Below are 13235 nucleotides of genomic sequence, written 5' to 3' on the forward strand. Positions count from 1 at the left end.
CAGCTTCCGTTTTAAATCCCGAATGTCCCAACTCCCCGTCTGCTGCCACCTCAAGGCCTCCATTGAGGCCTGTCATGGCTGCAGACGTGCCTCTGCAAAGTGCGGTGCCAACTTCCAGAAGTATATCAGCAGCCGCAGCAGGCCTTGTGGCACAGGAGGGCTTGGCCTCATCACAAGTGGCAGTGAGCTGACAAAGGTAAGGCGGCAGGTAGGCCAAGGCAGCATAAGTGTGCTTGCAGGTGTGGGGGGGGGTGGGGGACGGTGGCAGCAGCAGGCCAAGGTGGCATGGTGGAGTTGCGGTGGCATGGTGTCCTGGATTTGGATTGGGAAAAGTTAGAGACTATGAGGTACCATGGTCAATAGCATCAAAAGTCACTGGGAGGTTAGGGGGAATTAACACTTTCCCTCTCTCTTTCTTGAGAAAGGCCATCAATCTGGGTGACAAAGGCAGTTCCAGTGCCAAACCTAGGCTTGAAATGGAGTCTAGGAAATGAGTCCTATTATACTCACTTCCAAGATGACATGGTGCATATCTTAACTATCCCTTTTCTTTTCTGAGACACTTCCTTGTGTTGTTATTTTCATTTTTTATTTTCTCTGTACTTGACACGCAATCAAATCTTCCCCGGAGTCTGAGGTTTCACTCAGTTGCTTGAGTTATCTGGCGATTCTGTTCTATGCAGCATTTTATTCATCTCTGCCTCATCTTTATGGCACAGTATAATGCAGATTGTGTGGGGTAAGCTGTAGGGGCTACTGTCACTCATTACAGGTGTCCTAGTACTATGAAAATCCAACACATCACACAGCTTCTGAACCCCACTTGCAGCTACACTGGTTTGCTAATGGCTGGGTAGGTCCCAATTGTTTCTAATCCTATCTACATCTCATGTTCCATTTATTATGATCCCCATTATGCTATGGAGAATTCTTTATCTCAAAAAAATACAGTAGAGAGGAAGCCAAGCTTTCCAGAAGCATAAAATGGGATGGCTATTAAATATGACAGCTCTTGGATATCCCTGTCAAGCTTTTTTATTGCCCCCCCCCCCGCATCATTTGTTAGTGTTGATTACATTGCAGAAGTACATCTGCGCATCTAAAGCCTGCTTGATTACTATGGCTGCTGCTACCTAGACATGTTTGATTTTTCATAGTATGGCATTTTGTTTCCTCTTATCTTTCTTCTTGCTGGCTCAGAGGAAGGCTGTCTGGAAATAGCTGGCTCTCCTCTGCTGCATGACCGAGGGCACAAAGTATCACTAATAAGTATATTCTGCTCCGCAACAGCCACTAGTTTATCTCAGAGCAACCCTCTTCCACCCAAGATAGCATCAGCAATTTTTGAGGAATCTGTCATCATTTGGCAGGAAGTCTAAATAAAGTGGGTCTTATCTGTTGAAACCTCCACTCTTCCCCATTTAAATACCTAGAACCTGTGAGTGACACCTGACTGCTAGTGATGAAGTTGTACGTACAACTCAGGATGAGACTAGGACAACACCACATTAGCTTTGAGAATCTTGCCAAATGGTTTCCAGTGTAGAATCACATCCAGAGATCATGAGCTGGCTCACATATGGCCCTAGTATGAGATTCTAGTGTGCTTGCACCCTTCCCCCACGTTAAGGCATAAGGCAAACTGCAGAGCTGGTATGTGCTTGCCTGTATATGCACTGATCCTGCCCTGCATTTCATCTCCCTCAATAGACGGGTGAGTGGATCACATAAGCAGGATATATACATATGGCTCTGGGGTCATAAACTATTCACCACATGTAACAAGCATCTCACTACACATAGAGGAAATGTGCAGACACACATGTGAACCAGCCTGCACAACTACAGGTCTGAGGTTCTGGTCTGTATCCCCCTGAGGTGGTTAACTTGAGCCTGCCTTGTTCCACTTCAAATTGCAAGTGAGGACTCTTGCATGAACGCTCCTCCATACGAAATATGGTAATTCCCTGACCAAAGAACACCAGAAAAGCAAGAGAAAGTATTCTATGAGAAGGGAAGTATATTGCAGGGAGGAGCATGCATGTGGATCTCCACCTGCAGTCTGAACTGGTGCAGCGCAGAGAAAAAAAAGTTAATTGCTTCCATGACAACCAGGCCTGTATGTCAAGCCTCAAAGGGGAGGAAACCACCGTTCTGATACCTGTGACTGAGACTTCAAAAGTGTGATGCAATTCAGAACATGTGTAATCTCTTCCCAGGGGACCACATATACGTACATCCTAAACCAGCCAATTAAAATACAAAGGAGCAAAACTTCCCAACCAAACCAGATAATGCACTTTTCAAGCATGAATTCTGTGAGGAGGACCTTGGAGTCCTTAAAACCAACCAGGCTTCTATAGAAAACAACAACACAGTAAGTGATTATGCGTAAATATTTCTCCAACCTTAACTGCTACAGCTAGACTTCTGGTGGTTGAGCATGATTGTGATGTAGCTACGCATATATAGGAAGGACTTCAGGTTGGCTTCTGGTTTACGTGCCCTCAACAATGGTTTTGCCTCATGTCCTAAAGTCTTGTCATGAGGTCATCATCCTCTGCAATTAAGTACTCGGAATGCTAATTTTGTTTACCTTGCATGCCGTTGCAGAAGGAAGGAAGCCATGACTCAACAAGTTGGGGACTGAGCATCCACCAGCAATGGCACAGTTCCCTCCCTGGGATTCTTTGGTGATGCTGAACTTGGCATGATTCCTGGCCTTCCCCAACAAAGCTCTTGTGTGCTGCTGCAGCAGCCTGTCAGCTCAAGTGGTTAGCAGGATTAGCTTCTTCATACTCTTAGTTTAATGTTTTCATCTGTACACACGAGCACCAAACCCCACGTGGAGGAAATGGCTGTGTGTTAATCTCATTTAAATTAAGTCAGAAACACCACAGAGACTTTCCTAATTCTTTTTAAATTAGAAGCTTGAGCTTCAGGGTCACACTTTCTAGCATGTGCACATTGGGAGAGGGGGGAGATGTGTTGGTGAACATCCAGTTGCAAATAGCACAAATAATAATGATTTGCTCGGGATTCTTGCCTAACTCTTCTCTCCCCCCTGCCCTTAAAGATGCATATTTAGCAACTAAAATATCAGTGCCTCTTCACACTGGAACATTTCCTCCCAAAAGCTCAGTCTTTTCATATTAATCCAAGTTTTTTTTAATAAAACACACTGGATTTTATTTCTTATTCACTATGTCATTTAGAGTCAACTTTCACCCCTTTAGAACCTTTAATAGGTGACTACCTGGGTACCGTAATTACGTGAAATGCTATCATCTAACAAATCAATTGTTATGGAAATGACAGCAATTTGTCTGCTACAATTTTGACTTCACAGCAATAATGTCTGATACTATCTGCTGGCAATAAGAATCCAAGCTAATGCAAGCGTATTCCATCAGACTCACATCCTTCACAAGTGTGAGGCTTGTGTGTAATATTTAGACATAATTGATGTAGCCTCCTGAATATAATGCTTCAAAACGGCAAGCGGTATTACAGAGGACTCACGACATTAATGAATGCAAGCTGTGGCAGACCAATGCTTCAATACAGCTCATCCGCACAGAGCTACAGCCAAATGAGAAATACTCACATTTCACCATCACCATGTAAACATCAATGGTGCAGATCGGAGGTTGTGGCAAGCGCTCCCCTTTCTCTAGCAAGTCAGGGATTTCTCTTGTTGGGATGCCATCATAGGGCTTTCCACCGAAGGTCATAAGCTCCCAAATGGTGACACCTAAAACAGAAAAGCAATGGTCACATTTTAATGAATGCATACTTGAAACACACATTAGGAATCATTTATCTGGTTATAGTGGGATTTGCACCAGTTCATGTGCGGTCTTGTTTTAGGAACATGCAACGCAGAGCTCCTTCATGAGGCCTATTAGAGAAAATGCAATACCAGTGTCCCTCCACACGTGTTTAAGCACCACTGCCACCTCCTGCCCTGCGCCATGGTAGAGGATGCTCCTGTGCAAGGAAATGGAGCTCTCTGTGAGCACTGGTGCTCCTCCTGCCCACAATCACACACTGGATCAGGTGGACTTCCAGCATTTCATATGGCAAACTGAGAAAAGCAGTTTTCACTGATACAAAAAGGATTTGTGAAGAAATCCCAGCATTCTGTTCTCCTATTGTTGCTGGGGTCAATCTACAAGAAAGTTGTCTTGACGAAGCCTCCTTGAATGAATAGTTAGGATCTTGAGTAGCTCCTCGGGGGACTGTGGCCAAAGTGTATTTTTTTAGCTGTTTTTATTCCACCCTTTAATCTGTTTTTATTCCAGTTTAAGGCAGAAATAGGAATCCTGTGGTACCCTGACTGAAATGTGACTTGATGGAGATAGAGCATCTGTTTTGCATTCAAAAGGTCGCAGGTTCAAGCCCAGGAGCCTCCAGGTAGGGCTAGGATTGTCCCTTGTGCGACACCCTGGAGAACTGCTGCAGGCAGTGTGTCAATAGTGAGCTGGATGGACTACTAATGGCTGCATGGTCCTTTGGTATACAAAAAGTTGTTGGACTCCAACAGGCATCAGCTGCCTCCAGGCAGCACAGCCAATAGCAGGGGATGATGGGCGTTTGGGCTGACAACTTCTGGAGAGCCCACAGGTCCCTCAGCCCTGGTTCAAAGCTGAAACACGTTCCCTGAATGCATAAAAGATAATGTATATAAAAGTTGGGGGGAAACCCCAGGGGAAAAACAAGACCAAAGAAGAGATCCTACAGTTTGCTGTTATAATCCTCAGCAGATCCAAAGGAATATTACTTGATATTTTCATCATTTAAGAACCTGGGACTTAAGGGAAGAATACTGCGTATCAGCAAGGGGAAAATATTTAGAATGATTTGCAGGGGTGGAGTTTAAAAATTACGTCAATATTTTAAAATGTGGAAAAGTAAAAAAAAATAAAAATGCCACCCTACACCAAAGAAACTTCTATTGTGAAGAGAGAGAAAAACCTATTTTCTAAAATAGCAAATTTTCTCTAACTTACCCCAAAAGCAAAAAAGTTATACTATTTTTATGTTTCATGTCACTCAAAATCAGTGACAGTGTGTGATGCATGTCTATATCATATATATTTAGAAATGCCTTATGATTTATGGCAGTGCAATGTTTTTATAACTGGGACACTATTTTCAAATGTCTTCAAAATTATTATTATTATTATTCTCTTTCAGCTGGGAAAGAAGATAAATAACACACACAAAGCCACAAGTAACTTTTTTTTATCCCCAAAGACCTAGTTTAATATCAAAACTACTCTCTTGTCCCAGCAGCTTCCTTATTTGGTCTTTTTTAATTCTTTTATTTTAAAGGTCATTTAAAATATGCCTCCAGTGTGGTAATCATATCTTGCAGGTTGTTACTTCCAGCCTGGAGAGGGGCAGGTAACGCAACTATTGATAGCGCATAGAGTGCAAACATGTGGCGTCCCCCCCCCCTCTAGCCACACATTTCAGCATCGGATCCAGGTATCTCTGGGGTGCCATGTGGAGCTGGCAGAGTGGAAATCACGCACAAACATCCCACCCCAGCTGGGCAGCAGAAGAGCAGCAGGGCTTCACTTGCAGCAGTGGAGCAACCACTGAGTTCAGCCTCACGCTTCCTCTGGGCTGCTGTTCTTTGACTGACTGACATCGTCATCAAAATTAAAGATACATGTATGCATGCAAATCTTACTAGGTTAGAAAAATGAGAACGATATGGACTAAAACACTGCAACTGGAAGTAAATCTAAAACTCAATGCATTTAGAAATAGGAAACTAGCCATTACACACTATTAAGCACATTCAAGTCATTACAACAAAAAAGTGTATCACATATAAGAGACCATAGGGTTACAGATGCTGTCATGCGCATATTTAGCTGGCTGTAAGTTTCAGTGAATTTACTGGGACTTAACTTCTGAGTAAAGATGCATTGGGTATGGCTGCCCACCTGAGACCTCCTGCTTTACATCAAAGGTTCCAGAGCTGAGGTCTTTCTCTGTAATGTTGTTAATCCTTCCCAGAGAACACAGCTATTTTGCTAACTAGAGGCATATATCACAAAAGAGGCCATTGGATGTCTTTGTATATAAAATCCCAATGTCCATTTTTTTTCTTAGCTCAAGAGAAAATAAAGGTAGCCAGTTTGAAGAGCCAAATACCATATTTTGCTATCACATCCTAATAAGATTTCAGCTAGTACCACACGAGTGATTGTACTACTGTTGTTGCAAATACCTTTTGCAAGAGCAAGTGATGACCAAGTTTATTTTAATTGCTTCCTGCAGGCTTCATTCTCTCTGGTTCCACTATCAAAGGGGCAGGGAATCATTCCAGCAGCAGCTGGAAGAGCTCAGGAGGCAAACAGCCAGACAGGTGCCAATGAATTGAGCTTGATATTCCAATTAACTAAATTACACTAATTCCCTGTTTATGGATTTCAGAGATTCCTCATGCGCTCGACCTTTCTTACAAATGGTAAGGTTATTTGGGAAGTACAAATGGATCCCATAATGATCAGTCTGCTTACCTATCAGTTTAATCCTCCCTCTCACTTTATTTGTTCTGTGTTATAATAAATTTCCTTTTATGGTACAAAAATTCCCATCAGCCATTTATTTTTTTAAAAAAACAACAACACCCAGAAACATTCACAGCTTTTCAACTTAGCTTTTCTAAGGAGTGTTGAAAACTATGGCCCCCAGCATTTTTTCTATATATCTTAAGCTAAGCAGAAAAGAACTGTTTTTTATGATGTGCCCCACTGCTACTAAGCTGCTGCTTACACCAGTGAAGGTAGCATTACAGTCTGGAATATTTCACAGAAACAACTTAACAACTCTATTCAGATTTTTCTTTTTGAAGAGAACCAACAGATGAGGAAGTGTGGAACAAAGCTTAGGGCAAGGACTCGCTTTATAGCATATCTAGCTAGGTAGGAGCAAGAGTCCTAACTTGCAGCAGCGGCTCTCAAATATAGTTCTTTGGCGTCTCAAGCAGAAGTCATTCTCACCTGCTGGAAGACAGGAAAGACCAGACCTCCAAGCTGATGCCCTAGCTGAATATTAAGTTAATGAAGTTTTTTAAAAATTAATGCCAGGTGTGCAGAGAGGGAGCTTGCTACCAGCACCACACCTGTGGGGAGGGGAGGTTAAAGCCTTCCCTCCTCAGCTGCAGCCTAAATAAACATTTCTCCTTCCATATGGCAATTAGCTTTTTGCCATGGAAAGTTCCCATTGGTGGCAATTTGATATCCGCCCCCCAAAAAGCTCACTGCTGTGCATGGTAGAGGTGGGATATGTTACCAAGTGGTGCTGATAGCAATGTTCCTTCATGCCTGGTATTTAATTTTCAAAAAGCCACAACCTAATTGCTACTTGCTTCCTTAAGGGAACATGTAGTCAGGCCCTGAGGCTTCTACATGAAGCTCAGAGTCCAGCCACTGAATTTCCTCCTCCTTTGTACTAAAGTTAAATGTCAGAAACAGGTTAGAAGAGCTCCATGCGTAGATACAAAGTAATGAATTAAACAAATAGGCTTTTGTTTTACCATAGCTCCAAACGTCAGTCTGATGTGTGAACTTCCTGTAATGTATACACTCAAGAGCCATCCACTTAATTGGCATCTAGGGTGACAAAAGAAAGCAAGCAAAAGCAATTAGTGTAGAAAAGGACATTTGCCCCAAACCTGGGTTTTCAGTTCACATTACAGGCAGCTGTGGTCGGTGGGTTCTCATCTGGCTTCCCAGTGCTGAGCATCACTGGTGCTTACCGAGACAGGGAGGGGAGAAGAGGAGGGAGCTCATCCTGGTCCAGGCGCTTTCCTGCTACTGTGCCGGCACTGTACTGACCTCCCCCTGCCTTGTCCCTCCTCGCTCAGCAATTGGCGGTGGCGCTCAGTGTTGCTCTGCTCTGCCAGGGGGCAGGGCTGGCGCACGTCCTGGGGGCGGGGCGGGCATCCTAGGGGTGTGGTCCGCCACCTGCAGAGGTGTGGCACCCCGCGTGGGCGGGGGGCAGCCGTGATGGCACCCCACTGGGATTGTGCTGCCGGGGGCGGTACGCTCCCCAAACACTCCTCTTCCTCCGCCGCAAATGATTTCAGGAGCATCATTTGGCCTTGCTCAATGGTGAGCCTCAGAAAATAAACATATGCTAACGGTTTACATTATCAGTTACAATCTAATTATAGCTCTATTCATTGTCTGAATGTTCTTTCTCTCTTTAACAGTGCCTTGGGTCTCAAGTGCTGCCATAAGGAAATCTGGCTGTTTATTGTGAGCTGAAGTGCAGATTTGTAGGGAAAACATATATAAAAATCCCCGAGTGGACTGTCTAAAACTATCTGCATTTTTCTTCCAGAAAATTAACAATGGAGGAGAAACATTTTTAAATCCCACAGTAGATGATGGGAATTCACTGGAATAGGAGTTGTGCAAAGCCCATCCCTTTACTTCTAGGAAGTGTTCTACCTTTCTGTTCCTGCCTCCATGAAGGAAATATTTGCTTTCAGGAACCATGGCCATAAATCAGATGTGCATTGGCAGGAACAAGCATTGCAAAATGGGTACCATTTAGCTATTCCATACTTTCAATGGGATATGTACTGAACTGCTGGTTCCATAGTAACTCAAACATCCAATCAGTTTGCGCAAAGTGTTTCCACCACCAGCGACAAGCTTGTTTAGGAGTTTCTGTAGCTTCTTAGCCACTCTTTTCTTCACTCCAACTCAGCTTGCAGAAGAATTTGCATGTCTAGTCACCCTCATTTGCATGCCCTGCCACCAATAATTGGTTTTCCCAATGAAAAGTAAATTGAAATGAATTGGACGCAAGCAAGGTATGCGATAATTGTCTTTGTAATATTGGATTACTATGGCATCCCTACAACACAATACTATGAAACAGTTGTGGTTCCTCAGTTTTATAATGGTAGCAATCAGGACCAGACCAAGACATTTTAGCACCCGAGGCAAGTCACAAAATGGTACCCCCTCACTAGTGTAGAAGTGGTGAGTGAAGATCTATATCAGGAACAGGTGGAGGAGTCAAATCAACCTTACCCAACGGTTGACGTGGGAATTAAAGCCCATCACTGGGGTGGCCCCTGCTCTGAATCACATGAGGTGGGTACAGAGCCCAGGAGACCCCACAGAGCAGCTCCCATCATTTCCTCCCTAGGGGTGGGAGGAGACCAGTAGCACCTATTCGCTAACAGGTGGCATGGGGGGCACTGCCAAGGAGGGGGCAGATCCAACCTCCAAGGAGCGCGATGCAACTGTCACTGCCACTGTGGAATCTGGCAATGCATTGCTTAGAGACTGGATCTGCTGCCTCTGTGGATCTTGCCACCTGAGGATGTTGTCTCACCTTGTCTCATGGATGGGCAGCCCTGGTATCAAGATGGGAGCCATGAAACTCACCTTCCCCAAAGGTTTATCAAGAAACAGGCTTAGGATCAAGGCCCTTTCAAATCCTGGATTTAATCCACAAGTTAAATCGGTGATGATAGATTGGGCAAGAGATTTAGGACATAATATAATGTTTGAGGACTAGGAAAGATTGTGGAAGAAAGGGGTTAAGTTCACTGCATGTACTTTGTTAAAGGAAAATATTATGAAGATGATGTATAGATGGTATTTGACTCCTGTAAAACTAGCAAAGATGTATCATAATTGTGATAATACATGTTGGAAATGTAAAGAAAAGGAAGGAACATTCTTTCATATGTGGTGGACCTGCCCCAAGGTGAAAGACTTCTGGGAAAAGATTTATAATGAATTGAAAAAAATGTTGAAATATACAAAAAAAAAAGGGTTTTCTTGTGCGTGTTTCTTGTGGCTGATTAGCTGCTCTCCCTGTGCAAAGGTCAGAGGTGGCAGGGCTTCTGTTGAAGTAGGTGATTAGCTGGGGGAGGAGCTTATCAGAGCTTGTAGGGCAGCAGCTGAAGAAGGAGCAAAAAGGGTTTTCTTGTGTGAGTTTCTTGTGGCTGATTAGCTGCTCTCTCTGTGCAAAGGTCAGAGGGGGCAGGGTTTCTGTTGAGGTTGGTGATTAGCTGTGGGAGGAGCTTATCAGAGCTTGCAGGGCAGCGGCGCGCGCCTAGTGGCGCGCGCAGTTTGATCCATGTTTTAGATTTAGGGGAGCTAGTCTTAAACGTTTGTTGGGGGAGACCTAGGTATTTTTTGGGGGGATTTATTTATCCTGTCTTCACGCTTTTTATGATGGAGGACCGCTGTAGTCAGCCCCAACGACACGTTCTCAAGATGGAGGGTGAGGGAACAGCTGCAGTCGCCTGTGGTTCCTGCGCAATGTTTGCCATCTTGCCAAAGGTTGCAGGCAGCTTTACCTGCAGCAATTGCATGTTGATTGCCCTCTTAAAAGACAAAGTCTAGCAACTGGAGGAACGTGTAGCTACGCTCCAAAGAATTAGAGAGCTGGAGCTCTTCTTGGAAGCAACAGAGCACACCGTCTCCACCAAGGAGGAGACAGGGGACTCCCCTGAGAAGGAGGCTAGTTCACCAACACAGGAGCCAGATATATGGAGAAACGTGACTCAAAGAAGTAGGAGGCCCAGGGTTCACTCTGATTGTTTAGAAATACACAATCGCTTTGAGGTCCTCTCCCCTAGCATGGAAGACGAAGAGCAGACTCCATTTGAGGATCTCTCCCTCATTACAGTCGATCAGGTATATGAAGATGAGCAGCAACGTCAGCCCTCAGGGAATGTGCAGGCGACCTTGGAACGGACAGCTCACGGAAGAACCCCGACCAGACCTAAGAGGAGGCGTGTAGTGGTGATAGGGGATTCCCTACTGAGGGGAACAGAAGCAGTGATCTGTGGGCCTGACAAGATGTCTCGGGAAGTGTGCTGTCTCCCCGGGGCTAAGATCCAAGATGTAACTGAACGACTGCAAGGAATCATAAAACCCACTGACAAATACCCCTTCCTCTTGGTTCATGTGGGAACCAATGACACTGCAAGCAATAGCCTCCAGAAGATCAAAAGAGATTATGAGGCTCTGGGCAGGAAATTGAAGCAATTAAATGCACAAATTGTCATCTCATCTGTCCTCCCAGTTGAACGACGTGGCCCAGGGAGAGAGGGGAAAATAGTGGAAGTGAACAGCTGGCTTCGCAAATGGTGTAAACAGGAACGGTTTGGATTCTTAGATCACGGAATGCAGTTTCTTGAAGATGGACTTCTGGCAAGCTATGGGCTGCACCTCACAACGGTTGGGAGGAATGTTTTTGCCAAAAATCTCAGAAACCTCATCAGGAGGGCTTTAAACTGACTAATGTGGGGGAGGGAGACAGTGCTCCTGAAGGTAGGAGTCTATCAATTGATGAAGATGATCATCCAAATGTCATAGACCGAATGGAGCAAACAGCACGCAGACCTAGTGGTGGGAGGAAAAAATCCTTAAATAAGAGACACGGGGGAATGATTAATGGACTTCAATGTCTGTACACTAATGCGCAAAGCATGGGAAATAAACAAGATGAGCTTGAGCTCTTGGTACAGCAAACTAAATATGACATAATAGGCATCACTGAAACCTGGTGGGATAAGTCCCACGATTGGAATGTAATAATGGAGGGATACAATCTATTTCAGAGAAACAGACCAGACAAGAAAGGAGGAGGAGTGGCGTTATATGTCAGGGATGTGTATACCTGTGAAGAGATCCAAGATTTAGAACCTCAAAGCCAAAGTGAGAGCATTTGGGTCAAAATTAAGGGAGAGAAGAATAACAGTGACCTCATTGTGGGAGTTTACTATAGATGCCCAAGCCAAGCGGAGGACATAGATGATGCCTTCCTGGAACAGATGGCCAAGCATGCAAAAGGAAGGGAGATAGTAGTAACGGGGGACTTCAAATACCCGGATATTTGTTGGATGTCAAACTCAGCCAAGAGCATAAGGTCAAACAGATTCCTCACTGGCCTTGCAGACAACTTCATTGTCCAGAAAGTGGGAGAAGCAACAAGAGGAACAGCCATTTTAGATCTGGTCCTAACCAATGTTGATGACCTGGTTAGTGGGGTAGAAGTGGAAGGATCATTAGGCACGAGTGATCATGCTCTTCTGAAGTTTACTATACAGCGGAAAGGAGCAGCCAAGCATACTAGGACTCAATTTCTCGACTTTAAGAAAGCCAACTTCATAAAACTTAGGGAAGTGCTGGGTGAGATCCCATGGACAGTAATACTAAAAGGAAAGGGAGTTCATGATGGCTGGGAGTTTGTTAAGAGGGAGATAGTAAAAGCACAACTTCAGGCAATACCAATGAGACGGAAACATGGAAGGTGCCTAAAGAAGCCAGGGTGGCTATCTAAAGAACTTTTAACTGAGTTAAGATTAAAAAAGGATGTGTACAAAAAATGGAAAAGGGGGGAAACCACCAAAGAGGAATTCAAACAAATAGCCAGCACGTGTAGACACAAAGTCAGAAAAGCTAAAGCACAGAATGAACTCATACTTGCTAGAGAGGTTAAAAGCAACAAAAAAGGCTTTTATGGGTATGTTCATAGCAAAAGGAAGAACAAAGAAACAGTGGGGTCACTCAGAGGAGAAGATGGTGAAATGCAAACAGGGGACACAGAAAGGGCTGAACTCCTCAATGCCTTCTTTGCCTCAGTCTTCTCCGATAAAGAAAACAATGCCCGACCTGAAGAATTTGGAGCAAATGATTCAGCAGAGGAAACACAGCCCAGAATAACTAAGGAGATAGTACAAGAATACTTGGCTAGTTTAGATGTATTCAAGTCTCCAGGGCCCGATGAACTGCATCCAAGAGTATTAAAAGAACTGACAGATGTGATTTCAGAACCGCTGGCAGTCATCTTTGAGAATTCCTGGAGAACAGGCGAAGTCCCGGCAGACTGGAGGAGGGCAAATGTTGTCCCTATTTTCAAAAAGGGGAAAAGAGAGGACCCAAATAATTACCGCCCAGTCAGTCTGACATCAATACCAGGGAAGATTCTGGAGCAGATCATTAAGCAAACAGTCTGTGAGCACCTAGAAAGGAATGCTGTGATCACCAATAGTCAGCATGGATTTCTGAAAAATAAGTCATGTCAGACGAACCTGATCTCGTTTTTTGACAGAATTACATGCTTGGTAGATGAAGGGAACGCAGTGGATGTAGCCTACCTTGATTTCAGCAAGGCATTTGACAAGGTGCCCCATGATATTCTTGTAAAGAAGCTGGTAAAATGTGGTCTTGACT

The 13235-nt window shown here is 44.2% G+C and overlaps 1 protein-coding gene across 5 annotated transcripts in view; it reads right to left on the minus strand.

Annotated features, from left to right (window-relative positions):
* Nucleotides 1-13235, minus strand: part of ERBB4 (erb-b2 receptor tyrosine kinase 4) — a 799874-nt gene that overhangs the window by 33792 nt on the left and 752847 nt on the right. For all 5 annotated transcript variants that reach the window (XM_083626464.1, XM_083626462.1, XM_083626465.1 and 2 more), the window contains 2 exons: nucleotides 7559-7634; nucleotides 3608-3754 (listed from right to left, as the gene is read on the minus strand). In XM_083626464.1, the coding sequence (XP_083482590.1) occupies nucleotides 3608-3754; nucleotides 7559-7634 (223 nt within the window). The remainder of the gene's footprint in view (nucleotides 1-3607; nucleotides 3755-7558; nucleotides 7635-13235) is intronic.

Source organism: Podarcis filfolensis (assembly GCF_964270895.1).
Source record: "Podarcis filfolensis genome assembly, chromosome: 1".
Classification (NCBI taxonomy): Eukaryota; Metazoa; Chordata; class Lepidosauria; order Squamata; family Lacertidae; genus Podarcis; species Podarcis filfolensis.